General features: G+C 37.9%; 2 protein-coding genes across 2 annotated transcripts in view; one reads left to right on the plus strand and one right to left on the minus strand.

Moving 5' to 3' along the window:
• Positions 1-5,006, plus strand: part of LOC127626252 (opsin-5-like) — a 7,789-nt gene extending 2,783 nt beyond the window's left edge. Inside the window, exons 3-7 of the mRNA XM_052101916.1 lie at positions 812-1,017; positions 2,351-2,450; positions 2,551-2,655; positions 3,023-3,246; positions 3,333-5,006. Of these exons, the coding sequence (XP_051957876.1) occupies positions 812-1,017; positions 2,351-2,450; positions 2,551-2,655; positions 3,023-3,246; positions 3,333-3,815 (1,118 nt within the window). The 3' untranslated portion in view covers positions 3,816-5,006. The remainder of the gene's footprint in view (positions 1-811; positions 1,018-2,350; positions 2,451-2,550; positions 2,656-3,022; positions 3,247-3,332) is intronic.
• A 1,971-nt stretch (positions 5,007-6,977) lies between these two features.
• Positions 6,978-16,446, minus strand: part of LOC127625792 (striatin-like) — a 64,389-nt gene continuing 54,920 nt past the window's right edge. Inside the window, 6 exon segments of the mRNA XM_052101145.1 lie at positions 6,978-10,533; positions 12,155-12,241; positions 12,356-12,457; positions 14,364-14,510; positions 14,611-14,778; positions 14,992-15,113. Of these exon segments, the coding sequence (XP_051957105.1) occupies positions 10,364-10,533; positions 12,155-12,241; positions 12,356-12,457; positions 14,364-14,510; positions 14,611-14,778; positions 14,992-15,113 (796 nt within the window). The 3' untranslated portion in view covers positions 6,978-10,363.

The following is a 16,446-nucleotide window of genomic DNA, read 5'->3' on the forward strand; positions in this document are numbered from 1 at the left end:
TAGGAGACAGAATGCGTCTCCTTCCTGAGCGGTGTGATGACTGTGTGGTCACATGGTGTTTATACTGGCGTACTATTGTTTGTGCAGATGAACGTGGCACATTCAGGCATTTGGAAATTGCTCACAAGGATGAACCAGACTTGTGCAGGTCCAAGATTTTTTTTTTCCCGAGGTCTTGTCTGATTTCTTTAAAATATTCCCATGATGTCAAGCAAAGAGGCACTGAGTTTGAAGGTAGGCCTTAAAATACACCCACAGGTACACCTCCAGTTCAGTACACCTCCTATCAGAAGCTAATTGACTAAAAGCTTGACATCATTTTCTGGAATTTTCCAAGCTGCACAAAGGCACAGTTAACTTAGTGTATGTAAACGTCTGAACCACTGTAATTGTGATATAATCAATTAAAAGTGAAACAATCGGTCTGTAATCAATTGTTGAAATAATTAGGAAGTAGATGTACTAAAGACTCACCAAAACTATAGTTTGCTAATATGTAATCTGTATTTAGCATGCCGACATTCAGTTTCACTAATTTGTACGTAAAGAAATAAAAGAGATTTATTTGAGTTACACTGACACGTTGTTGGGTTTCAACGGTTATTTCTCCTCAGTGTCTTTGTGTTTAAATGACACAGTAATATTCAGATAGTAAAGATCAATGTAAACATGTGGATCCACTGCTAACTGAATCAAGCTGCTTTTGGAGTGAATGCTTAATGCAGATAATACATGGGTTAGAGAGTAAACATCTATATGAATGTGTGGAGAACAGTATATAAAGGAACGTCGTCTGTGTGTGATTTCACAGGTTGGTTGTCGTGGTTTGGAAACAGCGTTGTGATCTTCGTCCTGTTTAAGCAGAGGTCTTCTCTCCAGCCCACCGATTATCTGACGCTGAATCTCGCCGTATCCGACGCCAGCATCTCTGTATTCGGATATTCCAGAGGAATCCTCGAGATCTTCAATGTGTTCAAGGATAACGGATACATCATCTCATCAGTGTGGACGTGCCAGGTACAATATGGCACATCCAGCAAGAGCTCCGTTGTGCTATAATATTTACTCTAGTGAATAATTCCAGATGTTTACATTTCTATATAGACACTGAAGTCCTCATGTAACACATGTGACCTATATAGCTCATGTAGACCGATATATTTGACCCATATATAGCTCACTATATGGGGTCACGAACGGTTGTCTGTCCTGATTGGGGTAAAGTAGCCGTGTTGAGAAATCCGGGCAGGGAACGGTTTGTAATCGTACCGTATCGAACCGTGCTCCTTACTCCCCATCATCAGAACCGTTTGGCCCGATGGTGGAAAACAGCTTCAAATGTTTCAAAGACTTTTTCAAAGTAAAATAATAATTTTTCCATTTCAAAAGATTTTTGGGCTTTTTAATGGATTTTCAATCACTGCCTCCAGTGACCAAAGTTGGAAGGGTCGTTCTATTCGTACCCCCTTACCCAAAACCCAACGCTAAACCGCACCATCAATGGAGTAATAATGGAACCTATGAATTGAGCTCATCATGATTATGTGAGCGTGACTGTTTCCTGTTTCCCATGAGACTAGAACCAGTGTCTCAAAATATGCCGACACGCTATCAGGAAAAGTGACCATTAATTCGGCAGAATTGAGTCGATTTCAGGGTACATGAACTTTCGGAAGCAACATGTTGATTTCTCGTGCGATTGTTACGTTGTATCGGAACCAGAATTGTTAAATTCCTTATGATTTATGAACTTACAATGTGTCTGTTTTAAAATGCACTTAAAGGTACAGTTCACCCAAAACTGTTAATTCTCTCATCATTTATTCACCCTCATGCCATCCCAGATGTGTGTGACTTACTTTCTTCTGCAGAACTCAAATGAAGATTTTTAGAGGAATATTTCAGCTCTGTAGGTCCATACAATGCAAGTGAATGGTGACCAGAACTTTGAAGCTCCAAAAAGCACATAAATGCAGCATAAAAGTAATCCATATGACTCCAGTGGTTTAATCCGTCATCAGAAGTGATATGAGAGGTGTGGGTGAGAGATCAATATTAAAGTCCTTTTTACTGTGAAAGTATGTTGGGATATTTAGTAAAAAAACTTAAATGTTGATCTGTTTCTTTAATGTGCCTCTACCAAAATCATTTAATATCCTGAATTTGGTCCATTTAATTTATTAAAGTCATTTAATCTACAACATTGATTCTGATTTTAGGAATAAACAAATAGGAATAAATAGTGTTGTAGTCTAAAGAGTACATGTACAATCTAACACTCATTTTTGCCATTAATTGTTTTTAGCAGCTGTTCTGTTTTATTTGACTAAATGGGGTTTTTCTCTCTCAGATTGATGGTTTCTTTACGCTGGTTTTTGGTCTCGGCAGCATCAACACACTGACCGTCATCAGCATCACCAGATACATCAAAGGATGTCACCCGAATAAAGGCAACGACACTTCAATTACAGATTAATATCATCACATTTTACAGAAAATGACGCAGTATCTTCATGAATCTCTGTACTGATATGAGGATTATGTTTACAGCACACTGTATTAGCAACACCACAGTGGTGATGTGTGTTATTTTCATCTGGATCGGAGCGATATTCTGGTCCGGCACACCCATCCTCGGCTGGGGCAGTTACACAGGTCATTATGACATCATTCGAGTCACATGTAGCCGGGGGAATCGCACGAAAACACGTTCAAGTCACATTTTACTCTTAATGAAAAGATTACGTAAAAAAGTAGTGTTTTATAAAATGAGGCGTATTTTAGGACCACTACGATATGTTGCATCATGTCATAATCATCCAAACTATCATTTCATATCTTTTCTTTTGATTTTGGGGTGAAATATGACCTGGACATGTTTGTGACAGGTTTTTTTGGGATTCCCCCGGGTCATTTGTAGGGCATTTGGTTATTAGACCCTTATTTCCTTCCTAAAGTCTGTCTCTCAATTCCATTTTCTGGACCTCATCATAAAGATAATTCAGTTTTCTCTGTTGGACAGATCGGGGATACGGCACCTGTGAGATCGACTGGATGAAAGCCAATTATTCCACCATCCACAAGTCCTACATCATCTCCATCCTGATCTTCTGCTTCTTCATCCCAGTGATGATCATGTTGTTCTCATATATATCGATTATAAACACGGTGAAACGAGGTAATGCCATGTCTGCAGAGGGCGACCTGACGGACAGACAGAGGAAAATTGAGCGGGACGTCACAATTGTGAGTTTGACTCGACACACCTACTCATTGTGTATTATTAACTTTAGCAATCTTTAACTTGTGCTTTGGTTCTATTTATGTCTCAGGTTTCGGTTGTGATCTGCACGGCTTTCATTCTCGCCTGGTCTCCGTACGCTGTGGCGTCCATGTGGTCCGCGTGGGGTTTCCACGTGCCGAATCTCACCAGCATCTTCACGCGACTCTTTGCCAAATCCGCAAGCTTCTACAACCCGCTCATATATTTTGGCCTCAGCTCCAAGTTCCGCAAAGACGTGAGCATCCTGTTGTCCTGTGGCGGTGACGGCAAAGACACCGTCAAACTGAAACGCTTCAAAAAGATCAAGGGGAAGCCAGACGCAGCGTCGGCCGGCGCCCCACGGCAACGCCTCAGAGAGGACGGTGCGGAAAACAACGAGCTCCGGTTACAAAAGAAAGAGAAAAAGTATCAGCCGGGACAGGAGCCGCGAAACCCCGCCCCTAGCCCAGATTCAGGAGTGGGGAATCATCGTGTTGACCCTGTCAACAAAGAGGAGTTTTTCATTGATGAGTCCGTGTACATCAGACTGTAGATCATGAGTGACATACGGACGTTCCACTTTCTTTACAAAATGTCAAGCAATCAGCTTAAAAATACATTTTTGTAAATGATGGACGTTAATGTGAACTATTGTATGATTTTTAAACAAACGGTGTACATCACTATTAACAAGGACACATTTGTGTTGATGTGCATTTGAAACGAGATCATAAAAATACTTTACTGATGCAATTTGTCCAACAGTCCTGAAAAATTGCTGATAACTTGCAGAAAATGAAAGAAGGTGTTGCATATTATTTTTGTGTTTGCATATACATATGCATTTCCCATACATAACTGGTTAAATCAAGGAAAGAAGTAACCAGTCTCTCAGTCTCCCAGTATCACGGACGACATTGGGGTGAAAAACAGCCATGAATAAACAGAGTACGCTCACAAACACGTGACTTTGCAAACCTTAAATAACGCACAAGAAAACACAAATCAATGAATGAGCATGGAAAAACATGTTTAGTAAAACATGGGGTTTAATATAGCAATGACATATTTAGAGAACATAAGCGCCATTTTCATTCCATGATGATGTGATTTGTTATGGATGACGATATTGTATTTTTGCCGTCAGGAACAGGATGCATTCGCCAGTCACTGCTCTCATTACATCACATGACAGATCGACGACCTTTCAGGCACCTGGACTCATGATTTAATATTTGAGGGTGGAGAGACACACACAGAATATGATAATGATAATAATAACACAGGAAATATTTCACACCGTTTTATTTTCCTTTAATGGAAACATACAGAACCAGTAATGATGAAAACAGGAAATCTGTCTCTTCATTCACGATAAACTATTAAATATTCCCTGCACAAATCAACATGTCCTTCAGTTTGATACAGCGTCACTTTATATTAGGTGGCTTTAACTACTATGTACTTACATTAAATACACACCAGACTTTGTGTTTACTGTGTAACTACATGTTGTTCTGCTACTGAGCTTGAGGTAGGCCTACGGGTAGGGTTAGGGTGAGGGTAAGGTTTTGGGGTAAGGGGTAAAGTTAACAGTGTAACTAAAAATGTAATTAAATGCAAGTACTTTAAATGTAATAACCATTTGATACAGTGTACTTATTATGTAATCTATCTAATCTGCTCTAAGCAAGAAACAAATAAAGAGGGCTCGGAGACTTAAAGGGACAGTTCACCCAAAAATTAAAATGATCCCATAATTTTCTCACCCTCAAGCCATCCTAGGTGTTATAATATAACTCTGATTGTGTTTGGCTGAAAGAAGAAAGTCATATACACCTAGGATGGCTTGAGGGCGAGTAAATTATGGGACAAAATTTGGGTGAACTAACCCTTTAAATTAGGTTACATCATCTTAAGTAGAATATATCCATATATACACTGGTACTGGTCAATAGAGTCCGAGTGGAGGACTGTTTGCAACAGTATGTTAGAAGTATGAACTATTTAACAATTTAAAAAGACTTTTGTTGCCCTTTTTTGTTGTTTATTCATTACACAATGAATAAACGAATGTCACACCTCCCTACATGCAGTGTGCCCACTCTAGCCCTTATTCATGCCAATGCCATCTTTGATTTTTAATGAGAATGACAACGAGGCTCGGGTCTATGGACAAATGTCTTCTGCTTTCAGGTCTTGAGATATTTCCTGCATATTATAATAAAAATACACTTTCCAATGGTGGTTTGATTTCGCTGTAGGATTAGGCCGCAACCAACCGTATGTATTGAATGTGGGGTAAAAGACTGGCAGGAAACTTTCACTTTGAAAGGGAAATCAATGACTCGATGGTGAAAGGAAGACCCGTGTCATTGTCATTATAAAAGTCAAAATCAATGAGTGGAAGTCCAGCCCCCCTTTAAAAATATCTGGGCTAGAGCCTCCCAAGAGAGACTTTGGTACTAGTCAGTAGATTTGACAAAGTTGGTGTGGTTTGTTGAACCAACTCAAAATTAAATCAAAAGTTAATGGTATTGAGTAAACTGCACCTCAAACAAAGCTGTATGTCCCACACAGTTTTCAGACTTGTGTATTTAATGGCAGAAGTTGCTGTTTTAAAGAGAGTAGCTGCATTGATACACAGTTCTCTTTTTAAGGGATTTTTAACAGCAAACACAACATCTAAAGAAATGATATTTTACCAAAGCTGTGAGCTTGCAGTCTAAATTGAATGTGGTGACATGAAAGGCGTCCTTACAAAATATCTAAACATGCTGCAAATTTGCCACTCGTTATATGCACGCGCAAATGAGCTTCTGATCGCCGCAAATGTATTCGCCGGTAGTGGTGAAGCCTTTGGCAACAATGGACAATTTAAGCCACAAAGCTCATATGCATGAGAAAATTATCAGTGGCAAATTTGCAGTGAACTCTCGATTTTCGTAAGGAGGCGTACTGTGAAATAACGCCAAACCATCGCTCGACCCGTGTTTGAATTGTGTCATTACTGTGAGGTGAAAACGAGGATCCGCTCTGACAGTGTCACTCACTCGCTGTCTGTACATTCCTTCAGAAACGAGGTGCATTTATGGGTTTTACATTTTCATTATGAAAACTGTTTCGCGTTGTCAACGTAATAATATTAGTATAATTCCAGTTCTCCGTTTATAATATTCCAGTTTTGTTGAAACACCAGGGGAGCCCCCACGTTAAGTTTTTTTGGCCTTTTAAGGGGTCCCTTAAATTTTATAGAGGTCCGGGCCCCCCCCCAGGCCCACCTCAATTTGAGCACTGCGCTCAACCTCAAACACACGACTATTGTAGTCTGATTTACAAACAAATGTCTCTTTCCACTACTTTTTAATTCCAGTCATGCCAGTGCAGCTGCTATCCACTTGAATGGAGAAAAGAAAATACACAAATCTCTGTTCATGCCAAAGACAGTCTCGGTTTAGGAGATTTAGATGAAAACATTTTAAATATGGTTCTGGATTAACACTGCACTGACTGCTGTGCTCAGATGTACTTCAGCATTTACCAGCACTGACCCGCAAGGACTTTCAGTGTCTCCATCTAGTGGTTGCACAGATCCACTACACTATTAAATAGATTCATTCTGGTTAAATTTGGGTTATTTTCCTGCTGAAAAAGAACAAAGAAACAGATAAAATGACTAACACCGAAACCACATGAAATAAAACATATTCTTTTATTATTGTATTATATTGATCCATCTGAGAAAAAAAAAAGAATACAACAAGAAATAAAGAATAAACTGTAATATCAATAATAAAATATGTACAAGAGGAATATAGCATTTATGAACACAATCTTTCCAGACACTCTCTGTACAAACAAAAGGTTAAAAGTTCAGCGACAGTTTTATACAGGCGGACTCTGGACTATATCCAGATCACAAAATTCCCATTATGACATCATAATCCAATCGGTCCAATCCGCAGTGACCGCATGCAAGAAGCGTCTAGGTCAAGATCCACGAATGGCATTCCCGACGCAAATTCCCATACGAGCAGTATTTTTCCCACCTTGACAGCAGAACCAATGTTGATATAAGGGACAAAACAGACGTTTAAGAGTCATCTATATCCGATATTTGTGGGTTTATTGAAGCGCGTCGATCTATCAGTCACCAAAGAATCAAATCTCTGTCCGTCAATCACATTAATAATGCAGAGTTCAATAGCACTTGAATATCTTCAGTTGCCGCGTCAGTTATACAGTTCCCATCTCTGACCAGCAGGTGGCGCTAACAACACTCCCGCACAACTATCACAAATATTGGTTAATATACACCGTAATCTGTTCATAAATAGATTGATCAATACTTTAAAACTATACATATTGAGTTCTCTTTATATCTAAAATTAATATGCACCAAAATGAACGAAATCAGAAAATATATTTAGCTAGTACGGAAACACGGATAAGCGCCCATTCACACGGTTCCCCGTTAACGTCCCGAACCACGAGTTTAAAATCAAACGTGCCTCAAATTTAAAGGCACAGTTCAGCCAAAAATAAAAATGGTTGTCATGTACTCGACCTCATGTCGTTTTTGTCCCTTTGGCTTTCCTTCGTTTGTTCAATAGTAGTTGATGCTGATGCTAAATGCTAAGCTTCAAAAAGGACAAAAACACTCAAATATAATAAACGTAGCAGATTCGACTCGCAGTGCGAACATGCTAAAACCTCTTGCTGCGCTTCATTCGAGAGAAAAAAAAAAGTCATACACGATTGGAACAATATAAGGGAAGTAAATGACGACGGGATTCACTTTTAGTTGAACTACTCCTTTAACAACTTTTGGTAAAGTAGCAAACGGCCGTCATTTCCGTACGTTGAGATTTACAGACCTGAAGGAATCGCACAAACACCCCAATTGTATTGTAGTGCTTATGTCATCAATTAAAGGCAAAACAATTCCCCAAAAGAGCAGAAAATCTTTATTCTAGCAGTTAAAAACACGCACGCAAGTAATCACAAATTCAAATAAAACGAGAAGAATTGAACATAATGAAAACCTCGACCTGCATGAAACTTGGGTTACGATCTATCTGCAATCACCAATCATACGATAAAGACGACTAGTGTCTGTTCTAACAATTACATATAAAATATATATTTAAATGAGCTAAATCTAATCCATAAACCACCACTGATGAAGATAGAGAAGGTCAGATCTGTAAAGCAGGAACCGGATGTACGCGCACACCATATTAATGTCAAAATAATTGTAACTGAACGTGCCGGTCATCCTTTCCTCGACTTTAACGCTGAAATTCTAGGAATCCGTTTGGATTTACGGGTAAATAAAAAAAAGATGCAAAAATAAATATCTGGTTAAACATCAGACAAATATTGAATTTTGAATCAGTGTACCTCAAGTACAAAACACATTTACTTTGTCTGAAAAGAAATATTTTGGAATATGGTTTAACTCTAATAAACGGATCTCATTAAAGCGTTTATGGGAGATAATCTCGTCTCTAAAAGAACAATGTTGGCGTTATACAACAGAGATCAGTTACAAAATCTGTATTAAAACAAACAAAACAGCGAAAAACAGGCGAGGCACTCTAACTGTGGCATGATGAGTGTAAACGCACATATTTATTGGATTAAACAAATAAGAGTTTTAAGCTTGAACAGCTAAAACAAGCTTTATATTACGAATCTCATGTAACGCTTCACGTCGCCAATAAATCCAAACCTAATTGACGTTAAACGGTTTTGGAGTGTTGTAGGTTTAATCTCACAAACCCTGTAAAATAATGAATTTATTATCTGCCGTTTTAACTATTCTTAATAGAATTGAATTTATTTTGGTACCTTTAAGATTTGTTTCATGATGACATCATTTTTACCCTCACATTCTCATTACTGAAATGCAGATTTTATATTTTTATATCCAATTTAGTTTTTTTTGTATATTTATCCATAATAGTGGTATTCGTTGTACTGCCTTTCATTTTGCTTTATGCATAATTAAAACTTTGAATTTTCTTTTCTTTTGATTTTGGGCTGAAATATGACCTGGACAAGTTTTTAAAATTGAATCTGGTTCATTTCCGACAGATTTCTTTGTAACGTTGTTTGTCAGAAAAGAGTCTACACTGCATTTATTTAACCTGTTTTCCAGTAAAAGTATTTTAAAACAAGATACAGTTACTTAAAGCATAATAACATCAAATCTAGTTGATGCATGAAACACAAAAAAACGTTTTGCCAATATGGAATAAAATGGCTTAATTCAAGATGTATTCTCAGAAAACAAGTCCGAAAGTGTTTCGATATTTTTACAGTAAAACAAGACAAAAACACAGATTAAGATTTTATATTCGCAGTGAATTTCAGAGATGTTGGGCACTCGAAACTAAAGGAAAACACACAGGATATTGAGATCCAGTGTCACGTGAAATAAACCCCGTGAGAAACTCGACTGAACTTTTACATTCGGGATTAAAATCACTAACGGCTCCGAACAGATTTGTTGGAAAAATCCACAATAATTTGATGCATTTGGTAACTTTAAAACATCAAAGATACTACTCTAGGTTTCAGTTCCCTCTTTGAATAAAGCGTTGAACTGTTCGCAAGACTGTATGAAGCAAAAGGCACATCGTTAAAAAGGAGAAAACTTAAGACGGACATTCGGAGAGGCAAGAACTGCGGAGAGTAACTGCACACCTCAAATACACACTCACTCACATGTCAGGAGAAAATCAAAACAAAAACAACTTAACGAAAATGACAGAAGAGTGGGAAGCGCCCAACTTCCTGTGAGGAGAAAAGGAGTGGGCCATGTTCAGGTGGAGAGATTTTTACGGGATGTTTTGGGGTCTTGTTTGATTAAGGAACCTGAAAGATCCCCTTTATCACCTCTAAAAGGGGCAGAAACCACCATCCAAACCCCACGACTGACTGGGGCAGAAACTCCCCTCTGGTGGGGTATCAGTTTTCTTGCCCGCATGTACCCAGGCCCGCCCGGATGAGGCGTCGGAAAAAGTCAGGTGTTTACAGGGGGGAAAGAGGGCTTTAAAGCAGTCCATTCAAGCAGTTTTGGTCAGAGGTCAAAGGTCATACGAAAACTTTGGCGAGGGCGTCGGCCCCCGCGCTTCCGATGTAGCACTTGGTGGGGTGAAACGCCACGTCGTTAATGGACTCGTCGAACTTCTTCCTGTGAGCCGTGAACTCCTGGATGCAGGTTTTGCTCTCCATGTTCCACAAACGCACGGAACAATCGTGACCTGAGAGAGAAAAGTGAACATTACACGTGCCGTTGATCTGGGATCTGCGAGGCAAGCTGAAATATGGAGGATTTACATATAGGACTGTCAACAGATCAGTCATGATTCATTCTCATGAGCTTATTTCATAATGAAGATTAAAATGCAGAATTTGCTGAAATGTCCCTCTAAATACACATTTTTATTAAGGATGCACAATGTGAAAATGTTTGGCCAAGACCGATATTTTGCCACTTACCTTATTTTTCGGGCAGTCGATTGGTGCGATTGATTATATAAAAAATGTGTTAAAAAATAACGCAATTAATCATGTCCCCTCCAGGGGGCAGTAAGTGAAACTCACTGTATAGACAACGCGCAGCTAGACAGCACAAGATGACGACACGTTCTTGCGTTCAAGCACAGTGTGGAGCGCAAATCTGAACGCAGGGATCTCAAGACGTGTTTTTCTACATTTCAAACAACGCTTAACATGACCCAGCGGCCTAAAACAATGTTTATGATGCAACACAACCGAGACGCTCCAAAATTGTCCGTCTGATGCAAGTGTACATTTACACGTCCTTAAACAAGCGCTTATAATAAATCTCAGAATGATTGATGAAGTCAATTGCAAAAAGGTTTGCTGTGAACTGTGGGACAATGATAGACTCATGTTCTTTATTAATGCTTCACTTGTGTGCCAAAATAATTAAATGCATTTTAATTATCTGTATTATTATTTTTATTATATATATATATATACACATACACCTGTATATATATATTTATTATACGTACAGTACATACATACTCACATTTAGTTTATAATGATTTAAATATAACTATTTATAATTATTCAACCATTAAATACTGAATTATTGTTATTTGAGGGGCTTTCTCTTCAAATATTTATATGTAATTAATTGTGATTAATTAATCGGCACAGCACATAATACATTTGAAATGATTGACAGCCCTACTTATTTTGTCAACCGAGTTTTACTAAGGAAAGCTTAAAAAATGAGGTACAAAAGCTACTGTTAAAAAACAATTGTTTTTGCAGTTTAAACGCATCCTTTAATGTGTAGTGAATGTGCGAGGCATTGTTGCCATTTTAATCTTATTTCAATCAATTATACCAATGTCTCAGAAGTCCATGTCAGCTGGTTTCAAATTGTTTGATTGTTTCCCTCATCAAAGGAAAGTTTTCACAACCTTCATGCACGTTTTTCCACATTAACATTCGACCGAGACAAAATAATAATGAAACACGACATGTTCTTAGGAGTGCAAACCCTTCTAGATATTATGGCTATTATTATTTCTGGATTGTGCATTTGAGTTCAGAGTTTTTACAGTGTGTTACTAATTAATTATAATCAGTTTTCCATATCTGCATGCTCATGCTCATTACTGATCTGGTTTTAAATAGGTCATTAATTGGCAGATAAATATCGGCAACTGATACATCGGTGCATCCCTATTTTTTTCCCAAAACAAAACAATGAAACAAATAGAACATGAAATTATATATATTAATAATAATAATAATAATAATAATAATAATATCTATTATATATATATATATATATAAAATTAGATAACATTTATCCAGCATGACCTGTGGTTGAATACTTACTACCAGACATCAAATAGAGTCCGTTTGGATCCACCGCAAGACAGGTCACAGCGTCCAGATGAGCGACCATAGAGTGAACCAACTTGCCTAACAAGAGATGTCAACATACATCAATAAAACAATAATCAGAATAATTTTGTATCAAAGTGTGAACGGTCAACTTTGAACTCAAGACTTCTGTAAGCAACTCATTTCCGTCACCTGTGTTATTGTCGAAGAATCGTATGTGGCGGTCTTCCTGTGCCGTGATGGTTATCGGCAGCGTCGGGTGACTGAGAACTTTATTGATCTGACACGGCACATCTGTGGGCCAAAACAACACTCAAGGTCAAAGGTCAGAAAGGATGGAGTTTTTACTAGGGATGTTAATAGGAATGTCTCAATACGATATCAGAATCGGCTCCGATACCAAACATTGATACATCTGACATACGAATGTCATTACATAAACATTCAGCACACAAATTAAAATCCAGTTATGTCCTAGTGAGATTATTTTAAAGCAAAACTGCGATTTAAAGTGATAAATATATAGTTTTTAAATGTGAGTGCTTGTGAAAGTTGAGCCGGCTTTCTCTGACATTAAAACACAAAGTGTTCATACCTTTCAGAGATCCTTGATTCATACATGGAAAACACAATTATGAGCATCGCATGCTCTGTTTGTAGCAGATGAGAGCAGGCAGAGCGCTAATTCACTATGTAGCGCACAGCACATACAGACTATATATTTAAGATTGGGAAGCTGCCGTCATTACATCAGAGCTCCTTAGTCAAAACAACACAGAAACACTTCAAAATAAAAGCTCAGCCAAAAATAAAAGCCCATTTTAAATGAAAGAAGTATGACAGAAATAATCACTACTGTATAGTTATGTAGTATTCACTGTTATTCTACTACTACTAATAATAAATCAATAGTATTTGCATTATACTAATATCTCACACCTGTAATGGTCTGTTATGCAGCACTTTGTTTGACAAAATATAACTCCAATGTTGTATTTGGGATTGCTGTGATGTTCTGTATAAAATCACTTCATTTGATAAAATTAATTAATTGTATACTTTCATTTGATTAAAGTTTTAATAAATTTATTTAAACACCATTTTGATGCTAAAATTGAAATAAACTGTTGATATGGAGTTCAGAATGAAAAACAAGTATCGCTACTCGTACTCGTAAATAAAAGGTATGAGAAAATCCCTAAATGTTGAAAAATAATAAATGATTAATTATTCACCATTAATAATTTGATTGATTAAGCTTATGGATTGTCGATTAATCACAAATGCATTCAGTTATTACGCTATACGGCTACTAGAGCCGTATATCGCCGCTAGAGGGCGACTGCCGCTTGAGCTCCATGTCACGCCCTGTCACCATCATAGAATAAAACACAGATGAATCTGATAGATGAATCTGGTAGTCAATTTTATCATGGAGTGTTTCTCTATAGATGAACATAATGTTTACTGCTTCACAGAGGTTGACCGATATATCGGTTTCATTGATTACTCCGTGCCAATAATATATTTTTTTAACTTAGTTGCCGATCGCTTTTTTTAAGCGTATCTCTATAGATGAATATAACGCTTACTGCATACCAGAGGTTGACCGATATATCGGTTTTGTTGATTAATCGCTGTCGATAGTTTATTTTGGAATTATTGGTCATCTGCAAAAATCAACACCGATAGCTGCCGATAGTTTTTTAAGCGTTTCTCTATAGATGAATATAACTATATGATATATCAGTTTTATTGATTAATACGTGCCAATAATTACTTTTTGAACTATCGGTTATTGGCAAAAATCAAAACAGACAGTCGTCGATAGTTTTTTATTTCTCCTTGTTCCTCTTTGGCCAAAACCCTTCATCTGGTGAATATATAGGCAACATAAAGCTTAATTTGGTGAATATTTATATATAGAATATGATATTAACACTGTTGGGTGTTAAACAACATTTTAAGATAAGATTGTCAAATTCAAATTCTGATTCAAAGTACCACACTTTTTCATTTGTTTAATTCAGTCTTCTGACTGAAAATAGTCATTTGAAATTTCATCCAAATGAAACGGTGTTCTAACCAAACACCAAGTTTCCAGCATCATCACATGTCTGTTCTCACTGCATCACAGCCAATCAGAACATGTTGAGTGCCCAACAGGGTGGTGCTCTGTAATAGAAGCCTTCAATCGTACCAGGTTTGCCTGTTGCCTGCGACTCGAGCTCCTGAACCAGCTGTCGGGTCTCCATGTTGAAGATTCCCATCCTACCGTTACTGAACGCAGTCACCATGTGAGCGGGATCACTGCACACAAGATCCACAGACGACGGGATGCCCATTTCTGCATAAAAGAGACCGATAAACGAATGAGACCATATTAAGTGGACTTTAAAATGTCTAAGATCCCATTTATGAATGCAAGAACACTTGTAAACTCGTACCTTTATTCTCGTTGAAGACAGCCGTGGCAGGCGCCGTATCAGCAGCGTTCCACAGTCTCACTGTGCCATCAGCTGAGCATGAGAGGAGCCTGTGATGAGCCGAGCTGTAGACCAATCCCCACACAGCGTCTGTGTGACCGCACAGCGCCCCCCGCAGCACAGACGGCTCTAATACACAGAGACATTTTTAGGTTAATAGATCAAATAATGAATCATGAATTATCTCATAATATTTAATCTCAGAATATATTGTCTGACTATTATCTCAAGTTTTAAATTGACTCTAAAAACACGTGTCCCTTAAATACATTTAATAGTGGCAGATATAACATCAAGCTAACTCATAACTCATTAAGTAGCACAACCTGAACAGGGACGTACCATACGAGTCGTAGGGGTCGATGTTTGGGTTTGGAGTGTTCCAGCTCTGAATGGTTCCATCCAAACCACCACTGAAACACTGATCTCCATTAGAACTCATCACCACACACAGAACCGGACCCCTATAGTCGAGAACAGCACAATAACATCCGATCTCACACATCTGAACACCAGATTTACAACTGTGTCCTTCACCGCCTCAAATATAAAACATATGTTACTGTCAAATATGGGATAGCAGCTTAATTATTCCTGCTAACAGATCATGAATAGGTCTGGACGATATAGCTAAAATATATTTTGTACAAATAGTTTTCAGCCTTTTGCTGATATTCAATATTTATGCATTTGCTTTAAAATTATTTAAAAAGGTTTTTTTTCCTTTTCAACCAGAACCATACACTTTTAGCAAAGTTTCAAAATGCTAAATCTACTTAAAAGTAAATCATGTCTTTTAATTGATTTTTATATATTTCTGATCCATTTTATATAACATATTTATAATTGTATACATTTATTTATTTTCTAGATTTATTTTCACTTATAATGTATATCAAATACATCAATACATGGTAATAAACAGCAATTGTGAAATCATACATTAAAAATGTTACATGGGGACTCATATTAAGCTATTGCTTAATTAGATTCACTGAAACGGACAGTTTGAACTGATTAAAGGATTGAAAAACTAATGACAGTCTTTACGTAACCAGATTAATGAACAAATTATAGGTCGACCGATAGTAGGTTTACCCAAAACCCAATAAGAATAACGAAGTGGTGGAAAAGGCTGATAACCGATTATTTGGCTGATAGTTTTGTTAAATCAATTTATTGAACGTGAATGAGTCTTTCCTTACGGTGAAGGGCACAGACACAAAGGTGAAAAGAGTCCAAATTGAATGAAATCCCAGATAGATTTGGTGTCGCAACATGATAATTCTAACTACAAACAAGCCCACAATACACCGGGACTCTTATTCTGAAATGTCTGTGCTTCCTGCTCACACAAACACACAAGAGATCCATTCATGGAGAAAAACTTTAGTAGTTGATTTTTGCTGCTAACAAAATTGGCCCGGTTGCTAGGGAGGGTAGAGTCACATGGGGTAACCTCCTCGTGGTCACTATAATGTGGTTCTCGGTGGGGCGTGTGATGAGTTGTGCGTGGATGCCGTGGAGAATAGCGGGAAGCCTCCACACGAGCTGCGTCTCCACGGTAACACACTCAACAAGCCACATGTTAAGATGCGTGGGTTGGCGGTCTCAGACGTGGAGGCAACTGATATTCGTCCTCCTCCACCCGGATTGAGACGAGTTACTACACCACCACGGGGATATGGAGCGCATTGGGAATTGGGCATTACAAATTAGATCGATAGAATAAACCCCCCCCCAAAAAAACTATGTTGCTTAATTGTACATCACCAGCAAAATCAACACAAATATATT

The sequence above is a fragment of the Xyrauchen texanus genome, chromosome 32 (genome assembly GCF_025860055.1).
Source record: "Xyrauchen texanus isolate HMW12.3.18 chromosome 32, RBS_HiC_50CHRs, whole genome shotgun sequence".
Taxonomy (NCBI): Eukaryota; Metazoa; Chordata; class Actinopteri; order Cypriniformes; family Catostomidae; genus Xyrauchen; species Xyrauchen texanus.